The 12,567-nt window shown below is 32.1% G+C and overlaps 1 protein-coding gene across 8 annotated transcripts in view; it reads right to left on the bottom strand.

Moving 5' to 3' along the window:
• The window catches only part of SYNJ1 (synaptojanin 1), a 117,624-nt gene that overhangs the window by 14,034 nt on the left and 91,023 nt on the right, over positions 1-12,567 (bottom strand). For 4 of the 8 annotated variants that reach the window (XM_031959349.1, XM_031959350.1, XM_031959354.1 and 1 more), the window contains exons 24-29: positions 11,559-11,780; positions 9,294-9,431; positions 8,515-8,553; positions 6,420-6,467; positions 5,115-5,153; positions 4,927-4,997 (exon numbers count right to left, since the gene is read on the bottom strand). In XM_031959349.1, coding sequence (XP_031815209.1) covers positions 4,927-4,997; positions 5,115-5,153; positions 6,420-6,467; positions 8,515-8,553; positions 9,294-9,431; positions 11,559-11,780 — 557 coding nt within the window. The remainder of the gene's footprint in view (positions 1-4,926; positions 4,998-5,114; positions 5,154-6,419; positions 6,468-8,514; positions 8,554-9,293; positions 9,432-11,558; positions 11,781-12,567) is intronic. The other 4 variants (XM_031959353.1, XM_012544401.3, XM_031959351.1 and 1 more) reach the window with 3 other exon arrangements.

Raw genomic sequence — 12,567 nt, 5'->3', positions numbered from 1 at the left:
TATTTCCTCTACAGTTGAAAGGCCTGAGGAGAGGAAGCTGTTACAAGTTGGAGAAATGATGAAAAGGTCTAGAAAAGTGCTGTGTGGAGCAAGAAAATGAATTGATTAGGGTGTTATAAAAAGATTGCCTTATAACTTGAAGGCTCAGTTGAGATATGCAACATGATTTTGCAGTGAAACCAAACAGCATGGCTTTGTGATTTTCTCCAGTTTTGTTCAGAAGCATGTTAATAGGAGCCAAGGCAGTGGATAATAGGAATAATCTAAGACTGGAGCTTGGTAGGGCAAGACAGAATAAATTTAAAATATAAAATAAATGAATGCAATGGCTAACTGCATTTATTATACAGGAAAATCCTCTTAGAGGGGAAGGTTATTGCAAAATAGCAGTTATTTTAAAATTAATTTATTTTAAACATTTAAAAAAGAAATTAGGAGATTGCTACTATGCAGAAGATACGGGGGAAAGGATTTCATCATGGTGGGAAAAGCACTGAGGTCTTGTTAGATCTTGTTCATAGAAAGAGACTACCTTTCATTACACAATCTGCTTTGCTAGACCTATGAAAGCAAAAAGCCTTGAGATACACCAAGAATATTTCTTTTAGTATATCAAATTGCAATAGTTAGACATAGCCATGAGTTAAAGCACTTTACCCTACTAACTTTTTAACACTAATCATAGATAGATAGATATAAATATGACAGATGTTCCTCTTCACCTCTTCTTTTTATAGTCCTTACCTTTCTTCAAACCTCAGCTTGAGGTTGTTCTTGTATTCAAAGCCTTCCTACCTCACCCTGTCTTTAATTCCCACCTCTTGAAATTATTTTATATTAGCTTAGATGTGCATGTTACACTCTTTTTGGAGAATGTAAGAATTCTGAAAGGAAGACTGTTCAGTTTTTGTATAGTCTAGATTTAGCACATTGTCTTGGCAAACAGTAGGTTGTTAATAAATGTTGAATTGATTGAGGTACCTATTAGATTGGCTAATGAGCCAGAAAAAGGGAAATGACAAATGTTAGGGAGGATATGGAAAAATGAGACATTGATGCATAGTTGATGGAACTGTGAACTGATTTAATTATTCTGTAGAGCAACTTGGAACTGTAGAGCGTAAAGAATTATAAAATCATGTATACCCTTTGAGCTAACAGTACCACTACTAAGTATGTATCCTAAAAGAGATTTTTTTTTAAATGGGAAAAATAGCTATATGAACAAAAATATTTATAGCAACTCTTTTTTCAGGGCAAAAAAGTGGAAAACGAGGGGATGCCCATCAATTGGGGAATGACTGAATAAATTGTGAAATGTAATTATGATGGAATAGTATTGTTCTATAAGAAATGATGAGCAGGATGGTCCCAGAAAAACCTGAAAAGTCCTCTATGAGCTCATGCAAAATGAAACGTACAAAGTAATGGCAGCATTGTGGGATGATCAACTATAAATGACTTTGCTATTCTCAGCAATACAATGATCCAAGATCAACTGCAAAGGACTTGGCTTTTTTCAGTAAGGAGGTGATTCAGACCAATTCTATTAGACTTGTGATGGAGAGAAGCTATTTGTATCCAGAAAGAGGATTTCAACACAGTATTTTCACCTTTTTTGTTGTTGTTGTGTTTGTTGTTGTTGTGTTTGCTTTTATTTTTTTTTCTCATTTCCCCCCTTTTTTGATCTGATGTTTCTTGTGCATGGTAAATGTGGAAATATGTATAAAAGAATTTTACATGTTTAACATATACATAGAGGTAAGGATGAATGTTGAAAATTATGTTTGCACATACTTTTTATTTAAAAGCTATTATTTAAAAAAAAATAATGATTCAAGACTACTCTGAAGAACTAATGTTGAAAAATGTTATCCATATCCTGAGAAACTGATTGTGTTTGAATACAGAGTGAAGCATACTTTCTAAAAATCCAATATATGTATATATATTTATACAATTATTTTCATGCACAAGAAAAATCAGATGTAGAAAGAAAGGAAAAAACCTGAGAAGGAAAATAAAAATGCAAGCAAATAATAAAAGAAAGTGGAAATGCTATGTTGTGGTTCACACTCATTTAACATAGTTCTATCTCTGGGTGTAGCTGATCTTTTTCATTACTGAACAACTGGAACTGGTTAGATTCATCTCATTGTTGAAGAGCCACATCCATCATCATATAATCTTGTTGCCATGTATAATGATCTCCTGGTTCTACTTATTTCACTCAACATAAATTCATGTAAGTTTCTCCAGGACTTTCTGAAATCATCCAGTTGGTCATTTCTTACAAAACAATAATATTCCATAACATTCATGTACCATAATTTATTCAGCCATTCTCCAATTGATGGACATCCGTTCAATTTCCAGTTACTTGCCACTACAAAAAGGACTGCCACAAACATTTTTGCAGATACAGGTTCCTTTTCCTCCTTTAAGATCTCTTTGGGATATAAGCCCAGTAGAAACACTGCTGGATCAAAGGGTATGCGCAGTTTGATAATTTTTTGAGCATAGTTCCAAACTGCTCTCTACAATGGCTGGATCCATTCAGTTCCACCAACAATGTATCAGTGTCCCAGTTTTCCCACATCCCCTCCAACATTTGTCATTATCTTTTACTGTCATCTTGCCAATCTAAGAGGTGTGTAGTGGTATCTCAGAGTTGTCTTAATTTGCATTTCTCTGATCAATAACGATTTGGAGCACCCCTTCATAAGGCATATATTTTTTTTTAAACTTTATTTTTCTTGAGAATTTTTTTGGGGGGAGGTAGAATCTATATTTTCTTTTGCAACATGACTTTCATGGAAATGTTTTGCAGAACTTGACATGTGCCTTCTCAATGTGAGGGATGAGGGAGGAAAGTAGAGAATTGGGGGAAAAAACCTGTTTTACATGTAACAGGGAAAATAAAATATTAAAAGAAATAAAATAAATAAAAATAAATGCTAAATTGAGTTCCTACCCTTTATGGCTACTTTGTTCTTTTATAACTCCTAGTCCTGGATCTCTACTCTAATTACTTTCCAAATTACAAATTACTCATAAACTTAACTCCTCACTTTACTAATGGTTCCCAACTCTCTACTCTCCAAAGTATCTAGTTTTATTACACTTAAGGAGGTCCCAGCTACTTCTTTTTATATTCTTCTAGTCATCTTTTACTCCCTATATATTTTTCTATCTTGATTTGCTTTATTTTTTAAAAGTTTAAAAAATATTGCCACCATTCTCAATAACTCCCTATACAGGACCTCACTCTTGCAGCAAAGAACAATTAAGCAAAACAAATCAACACACTGGGCATGTCTGAAAATGTATGCCTGCCTCATGCCACACTTAGAATCTATCACCTTGCTGCCAAGATATGTCTCCTACCATGTGGTCAATACATTTCATTGAGGACATCTTTGTACAATCCAACTGTTTCAGCACTGTACTTTATCTCCTACTCCACCCTATTACAGGACAAAGATAAACAAAAACTAGTCTAGAAGCTCTGCTGATATAAATAATATTCAGTGTTCTAGTAGGTCTTCTATATACATCTTTGTAACAAGGTAGGAGATATATTTCATTTTCAATACTCTGTGACCTGTACTGATTTTTCATTTGATCTTCTCCCTCTACGATTTCTCCTTTACTTATATAAATAGTAATTGATTTTACTAGTGCTAAAACTGTTAAATTATACGTACTGATGTCAAAATTGTCTGCCTATCTTTCATGGTCTTTTCTATCCTTTTTTTAAATGACTTCTTCAGTTAGTCACTGATTTGAAAGATACCTGATATATATGAATGTAATGGATTATAACTGTTCTATAAGAAATGATGAAGAGGTGCATTTCAGAAAAACTTGAAAAGACTAACATGAACTGATGCTGAGTAAAGTAAAGAGAACCAGGAGAACCCTGTACACAATAATAGCCAAGATTATATATTGATCAACTTCATTCTTAGCTCTTCTTAGCAATATAGTGATCATAATTCCAATAGGTTTGGGAAGGAAAATGCTAGTCACATCTAGAGAGAAAACTATGGAGACTGAATGAAGATCAAAGCATACTATTTTCACCTTGTAAAATTTATTTGTGGGGGTTTTTTCCTCATGGTTTTTCCCAATTGTTCTTGTTTTTCTTTCACAATATGACTAATATGGAAATGTTTAAAATGATTGCACATGTATAACCTTTATCAGAATGCTTGCTGTCTTGGAGAAAGAGGAGGAAAAAAGAGGAGGGAGAAAAAAATTTGAAGTCAAAATGCTGCAAAAATGAACACTGAAAGCTATTTATACATGTAACTGGAAAAATATAATACTATTAAGTAAAAAGAAAAAGGTATCTAATATTATTTTATAACTTTTTAAATGATATAACTTTATGTTCCGGTTTTGTATCCATTTTGAGCAAATTTTGGCATATGGTGTAAGATGTTTGTTTAATCCTAATTTATCTTTAGTTGCTTTCTAGTTTTCTCAGAAATTCATGTAAAAAGGAGTTCTTCTCACAGTAATTTATATTCTTATATTTATATTACAATTATAAACAACATATACAATAATATATATTACAATTCTTTTTGAACTTGCTTCTGTTTCTTGCTTAGAGGAGTTTAACCCACAGATCGGCTTTTCTCTTTTTAACAAAATAGTTTTAATGACTACTTTTTTAAAATTAGAAGCCTGATAATTTCATGATCATTTCATTCACACTTTTCCCACTACTTCCCTGAAATTGTAGAGGGATTTTTTGGTCTTTTCTATCCTTTTGATAGGATTGAATTTTGATATTATTTTTGCTTAGCCCTTTGTAATTTCACTAGCATGACACTTAACCATATATTTAAATTAATTTATTTGGTATTTTTTTGTCTTATACTTTCAGTAGTAAATTAAGCAGGATTTAATTCATACCGGCTTTGCTGCATTGTACCCAACAATTCCTGGGCTTGTTGGTCCTCCTTGAGGTGAGGGCTGATTACGTCCTAAAATAAAAATATAAAGATATCGTTGTTTTTTTTTTTTTAAGTATATATTTTAGAAATCTATTTTATGGTCTAAGTTTATATGGAAGATTTTTTGATCTCTGTGTTTTTTTTTACCTAAAACATCTTTTCGTGTTGTTCCAGGGCTTTTGGGTGCTTTGAACAGGAAAGAAAGGAAAATCAGTCTGGAGAATAATACTTCATGGCATAATTTCACTTCTAATTAAATGAAAACTCTAAGGGCATGAAATGAATGAATGAAATTTCTTAAGCCTGTTTTAGATAAAATTATTACAGTGGACGAAACTAACACAATTCTGTTAATTGGTTTTTGACAGTATTTTTTCAGATATCATTCTGCAATATGGAAAAACTAGAACGTGCATTTCAAAAAATCCTTTAAGACAAATGCACACAATTTTGGCTTTTGGTTCTGACACAGATATACTCATGGTAAAACACAGTGCCATTCATAGCAATTTTCTGACCTATTCAAGGGAAGATTTTTCTTAATACTTGATTCTTCAGTACAATGATAAATTAACAGTACCTGGTCATTTTTCTAGGCCACATCAAACACAGTTTTCCTTTAAGCAAGTTCTGAATTATTCAAGTTATATATGATTACTATAAAATTAAACTGGAGTCTCAATATATAATACTATCATTGGGGTTCATGCAATACAATAATATTATGGATCATGTTATCTCATAATGATGACTGTTTAGCATCATTATAATTAACTCTCCCAGATGAGGTATAAGAAGAATCTGCTTTATCAATATAGCAAGAGCAAATAGCGTTAAAGCAGGCTTAAGTGTAAATAACTATGAAAGATGAAATCTGAAAAATAGAAGGAGAAAACTATCAGAGCACAAGATCTATGAACTAAGACCCTGGACCAAATTTGCCCACTTTCTTTTCTTCTGATAATTTTAAATTTCAAAACCAGAGTTTAGTCTTTTTAAATGAAATTTCGCTTAGAAACAATTAGAGCTATCCTACATTAGAAAGTCATTTATATAAGCCACTTACATTATCTATATATTATATTCTAGGACTTTTAATTACATGGCTTAAATACATTGACTAGTTTAAAAAACTTCCTCTTAATATCACATATTCATAAATCTTTAACTTGTATGAAAAAAAAAACAAGAACTTTTATTATAGCAATATTCTGTAACATTTAAAAGGAAAAGATTCCAAATAAATATATGAGAAAATTTTAATAAAGTAGCATTGGTATTTTATGAAAGATAAATGGACAAATTCTGAAAAGGCTAAAAAATAAGAAGTTAATACACAAAAAGGAGAAACATGAAGACAGAATCTTAAAAGAATATTTTCAGATACAGGAAAGCAATGTACTGAGATGATAAAATGAGATACACATTTCTACAATGCAAAAGTCTTGTTACCTTCCATCTCTTGCCTAGCTACCCCAGGGCTGGGAGGACCTCCAAGACCTTTTTAGAGAAAGAATAGAAGCTGTATATTGCATAGCATAAGCAGAAAAATATGGAAAGCAAGCACAAAAGAGGCACAATTTAAAATAATTTCTAAACTAAACACACTTTTTAATAATGTGATTTTTGTTGTTTTAAATATTTTAAGGCAATTATGGCAAACCAAGTTGAAATAACACTTATGGATACCTATTCTAGCTTCTAACTCTCAATGGCCTTATATATTTCTATGTAAGATTTTACAGAATAGCAAGGACAAAGAATATTTTATTTCATGCTTGTCCCATTCTTTAAAAGGAAAAACACCAAGACTCAACTTTATTTCTTATAAGACTAAGTTATATTTCTAGTATTAACATTAAATGATAATAATGACCAGTTTATATAAAAGGTCTAAGTGCCTGAGTGATGCTGCTATGTCATTCTGAATTGCCAAGAGACTATATATGAGAAAGTGAATTTTGATAAAGAATTAAAGAGTTTGTTAAACTCTTAAATACATTGCATTAGTAAGGTTATTTTTCCAGTGAGTGATAAATATGAAGATTAAAAATATTCACTATTATTATTGAGTTATAAATTTCTATTTAAGTCACTCAGAGAATTTTTTATATTTATCATGTTTTCTTTCCTGAATTAATGTTCTATGTACATGAAATTTAACTAGAAAATAATATATGAGGGCAATGGTACATAGGTAATATTAATATTCTGTATAAGGAAACTAGAAATTCTCTAGAGTTGTACCTTGCAGAAAATGTGTTAATGAAACTATTTTGCTATTTTTATAACATAAGCTTCTTTTTGCTTACCCTGATATATACAATAGAAAAAATAAAATATCCTGTGCAAATTTTCTTTTATAGTATAATACTTTTTCTTATTCTTTTCCTGGAAAATTGAATCAAACTATTTAAAATTTTTCTTCCAATTAAAATATTTTGTGTGGTTTCAATAGAAATTGAAACTTCTAATTAAAAGTAACACTGCTAACAGTGATTAACTGTTCTTTCTTCATTCTTTCTAATGAAAGAAAATAAAAGTACATAGTTCTTAAAGATTTAGGAGATGAATGACATGATTTATGACAAGCAACAATAAAGGTATGCAAAATTTACTATCTTAGATTTCAAACTAACATTAAAAATTTAAAGATTTTTAAACAGAATTGCATGACAGAGAAACATACTATAAGCAACTTAATTCTTCTATAATCACAAACATTCAATGTTGGATATGTGGTGATAAGAAATTTGAAAAGGTCGAAATATTTGCTTTGTGTAATGGCATATGAATAGTCTTTGAAATTACTGTCTTACCCAGAAGGAAAAAGAAAAGGAAGATTTTATTAGTACTTTGTTAAAGTTAATGGGCTTAAAAAAAATTATAGTAGAAGATAATAAAAAGAAATATGCTTGTTTATAATAATAGTCCAATACAAATATTTTTAAATTCTTGCATTTCAGTAATGGAGTAAAAACTCTGAATCAAAAACTATTACAGGCAAGATTTATTTGACGCTTAAGATGTTCTTCTATATAAAACTCTGTAATAATTTTTTATTGTTGTTTACATGTGTGATTTCATTAGTAGAAGTAATCTTCTGTGAGGAAACATTCTCTACCAAAAGAGATTAGGAGCCATTCTATAATTTAAAGAGTCTAACTGAGATGTTCAGTGTACCAAGAGTAACAACTTGTTCAGGGTCACTGAGCCACTGTGTATAAGAGATGGAACTTGGATCTAGGTCTTCCCAATACTAAACCCTCCTCTTTGTCGACTATGCATCACACGTTTCTTCACTGAAATAGAGCTGTTGTTGAATTTTATGAGTGAACCAGACCAAGTAGTAACTATCTAGAAAACTGATGGCTTAACCAGTTATATTCAAGGCTGTAATGATAGGGGGAAAAAATTCCTTCTTAAGTTTGAAGCAATGTTTTAACCCTTAAGATTTAAATATCCTTTGTCTAAAAGGAGAATTCTATGTCAGTCAATATTATGAACACACCAAAATCCAGATTTACTAACACATATAAATTGTTACCTCCAAATTCCTTTCTAGAAGGTGCAGGACTCCTACTCCCTTTATAAAGTCATGGGAAAAGTATGCAGCACAATGGAAAAACAGAATCAATAACAGAAGTAGAAGTTAGGAGAATCAGATGTTTAAATGCTAATTAAAACCATTTATCATTTTAAATAAATTATCTAGGAATACACAAAGGATCTAAGAGCTATGGATGGCAGCCAATATGGATATGCATATACTTCGAATAATCTGATGTCTTATTAACACTTCACAGAAAAAAGGTGTTTTCCTAAGAGAGAAACTTTCTTTTATCACACACGTAGACACATACATGCACAATTTATTAATCCAAAATTTAATAATAAATTGTAAAGAATTACTGAACTGATTATATTAAATATTAGTACTGAAATATTAGTTATTATTAAATATTAGTACTGATTAAGACTGGTTTGCACAAAAAAAAAAAAATCTAGATTTCAATAAGAAACTCTAGATACCTAACTATTATATCCAATTACAAAAAACCCTCAAATATATACAAACTAATAGGGATAGAAAAGAATTATGTTAGAAAAATCTCATTTACAAACATTCATTTTATATTTGGTAATGTCTACTATATGTTTCAGGAAAAGGCTGACAAGGCTGACAGAAATGAGTTAGGATATAAGAGCCAGAGATTTAAAAACAACCAAAATACTGAAATATAAAAGGGCTGAGTATAATTTTTAAAAAGTCTACTGGAAAAGAAAAAAATTCATGCCACACACAATAAATAACAATGCAGTTACCTGAAGGAGGGGGTGGTCTTTGTGGTGGAGCTGGACGTGTAGGTGGGGCAACTGGACGAGGAGGCGGAGGGCGTTTAGGCTCCAGGCTTTGGACAGCTTCTTTCTGTGCTACTACTGGTTGAGTCTCAACAGGAGAGCCTAAAAAACAACAACAAAACAAATCATATATTTTATTTGAAAAATTATTTTTCCTGATGTACTTTAAGATAATTACTTTTTTTTTTGGAGGAGGAAGTTAATTCAAAAAGGCAGAAAAAGAACTAGATACCCTCATTTTGCAAGTGGAAAATTTAAGACACGATGTCTAAAGCTAAGTTAGAACTGCAACTAGAATCTAGGTCACTAAAGAACATCTATAGATAAAGTAGCATGGGGGGGATTCCAAGTGGTTCAGTTCTACCAAAGGAAGTTGCTAATGATATTATTTAACATGTGTGTAAGGCTCCTAAAGCTTTCAGATGCACTAAGAGTTCAATTGCTTAGTCAGCAATATAATAGCAGAATATAGTGGAAAGCTCAATAAGTCAAGGAGAAGATTCTAGTTCTGCAACTACCTGGGTCAGTCTCATCAAGTTATACCTTCTCTAAGTCTCAATTTCTTCAGTGATAATGTGAAAAAGACCAAAGTTGTTAGGGTACTTTCCAGATCTAAAATTCTTTGGTTCTAAGATGAAACTCAAGAAGAATTTAAATAGTAAGTCTGTTTTAAAGAGTAGTTCTACTGTGAAAATATAATGAACAAGTTTGGCCGTAAAAAAGAAGTGAGAATGCACTTTCTTCCCCTCAGGATGGAGGAAGGAATATGGTATGCATATATTAAGCTGTGGTCAATGATTTGGCTAGTTTTGCTGAAGTGCCTTTTTCCCCCCTCTTTTAAAATCTGTTACAAAGGGTAACTCATGGGAAGGGAAGGGAGAAAGTAGATATTTGGAAGTGCACATGATATAAAAACAAAAAGTATCAATAAAAATAAGATAATTTGGGGTCGTTAGGTGGCGCAGTAGATAGAGCCCTGAAGTCAGGAGGACCGGAGTTCAAATCTGACCTCAGACACTTAACACTTCCTAGCACTTCCTGGCTGTGTGACTCTGGGCAAGTCATTTAACCTCAATTGCCTCAGAAAAAAAAAAAAAAAAAAAAGAATTTTTTGAAATTCAAGAAAATCTAAAAACAACAAGCATTTCAATTACTATTTTATTTCTAATTACTGTGTATCCTTTCAATAGAGACTTTTATTCTTATCTTTGTATTTCACCTAGTCCAAGTGTTTAATATTTGCTGGTTAAATAAATCATAGGAAAAAGGCAACAAAACTCTTTTCTTCTTTTCTCTTTGGGTATTAGTTTAATGGCACAGTACTTTCCCCTCTTTACTTTTCAATATACTAGAATTATCCACCAAGTTATCTACCAAGCATAGAAGCCATGGTGTCTAGCCAACCTCTCACAAGTGGCTTCTTTTCCCTAATAGACTTGGTTTCAGGTGAACAGGCTGCTAACCCTTCTCTTTGCCTTTACCCTGTAAATGAAATCAGTATATTAATTCTGGGCCCATTTCCCTTAGTATTATGATGGTATTTCTTCTAACATTACCTTAATGTCATAGTTTCCTTAAAAGTAGAATCCCTGTACTTTCTGGAAGTGAGATGTGAAGCTCATTTAATGTGGCACTGATCTACAATCCATCCTACCCTTCCCCAGAATGATTATATCTACTTCCAGAGTAGGGAAGAATCACTCCCTACCCTTCCTTTCTTATTTCTAAAGGTATTCTTCTTGAAAAGTACATACAGTGGGAAGAATATCATTTGGTAAAACATTCACATCTTATGAGATTTTGTCTCCTCTCTGTTTTACTATCTAAGTAGCTAGGAGGTACAGTAGATACACCATTGGGCCTAAATTGATACCATAATAACATAAAAGTAAGTGCAAATAATTGAATTTATAGCAGAATAATACCTAACACATGTATCTGATAATAATATCAGGTCAAGGTCTAAAGACATGTAATGAAAAAATTAGATTTTGGTGATGTGAATGAATTTCTTTGGCAGGATGTGCCAAAAGTACAGTTCAGCTTTTAAAGCTTTAATAGCTTAAAACTGCACTAAGATTTTTGGAGTCTCCTGTATATTCCAGATCTTCAATGAAGTTCTGATGCAGAAAAGATAGTTCTCTGTCCTACTTGCAATGTCAAAAATATTTCCATTATGTATAGAAAAAAACCACACACAGGACTAAGTTAATGTACAAGGATACTTGCTTTGTGAAGGAACAGAAGGCCCAGGAGGCCCAGAAACCTTTGATGGACCTCGGCTTGGTCTGGCAGGAAGGGGAGGTGGAGGAGCATCAGCTATCGTAGGGGACTGGCAGGGGCTGGATCGAGGGGAACAGCTTGGGGAGGTTCCAAGACCAGAGCTTGAAGCTGGTTGTAGATGCTGAGGAAGAATTTCTTCCACTTCTGTACTGTAGTCATCAACATCACCTAAAGAAAAAAACATTTCTTTTACTAACAAACTTCTATAATTGACACTTAAATTTTCTTTTTAAGGTCTTACTTTCTGTAATCCTTAATTCTATAATTCAAAGGATTAAATTTTAGAAACCAGAATTTGAAGAACTAAATTACTCAAGCCACCTACCAACTTCATAAATAAATGCAGATTAATGGTCAAAGGATATAAACAGATAATTTTCAGATAATGAAATTGAAACTTTCTACTCATATGAAAAGGTGTTCCAAATCATTACTGATCAGAGAAATGCAAATTAAGACAACTCTGAGATACCACTACACATCTCTCAGATTGGCTAAGATGACAGGAAAAAATAATGATGATTGTTGGAGGAGATGTGAACGGATCCAACCATTCTGGAGAACAATTTGGAACTGAGTTCAAAAAGTTATAAAACTGTGCATACCCTTTGATCCAGCAGTGTTACTACTGGGTTTATATCCCAAAGAGATATTAAAGAAGGGAAAGGGACCAGTATGTGGAAAAATGTTTGTGGCAGCCCTTTTTGTAGTGGCTAGAACCTGGAAATTGAAAGGATGCCCACCAATTGGAGAATGGCTGAATAAATTGTGGTATATGAATGTTATGGAATATTATTGTTCTATAAGAAATGACCAGCAGGATGAATACAGAGAGGCTTGGAGAGACTTACATGAAGTGATGCTAAATGAAATGAGCAGAACCAGGAGATCATTATATACTTTTCAAGTATACTTGAATTATACAAGTATACTTTATTACATATACATATTTTTG

This window comes from Sarcophilus harrisii, chromosome 3 (genome assembly GCF_902635505.1).
Source record: "Sarcophilus harrisii chromosome 3, mSarHar1.11, whole genome shotgun sequence".
Lineage (NCBI taxonomy): Eukaryota > Metazoa > Chordata > Mammalia > Dasyuromorphia > Dasyuridae > Sarcophilus > Sarcophilus harrisii.
Note: the sequence above shows the minus strand (reverse complement) of the source record. Positions and strands in the feature narration are given on the sequence as shown.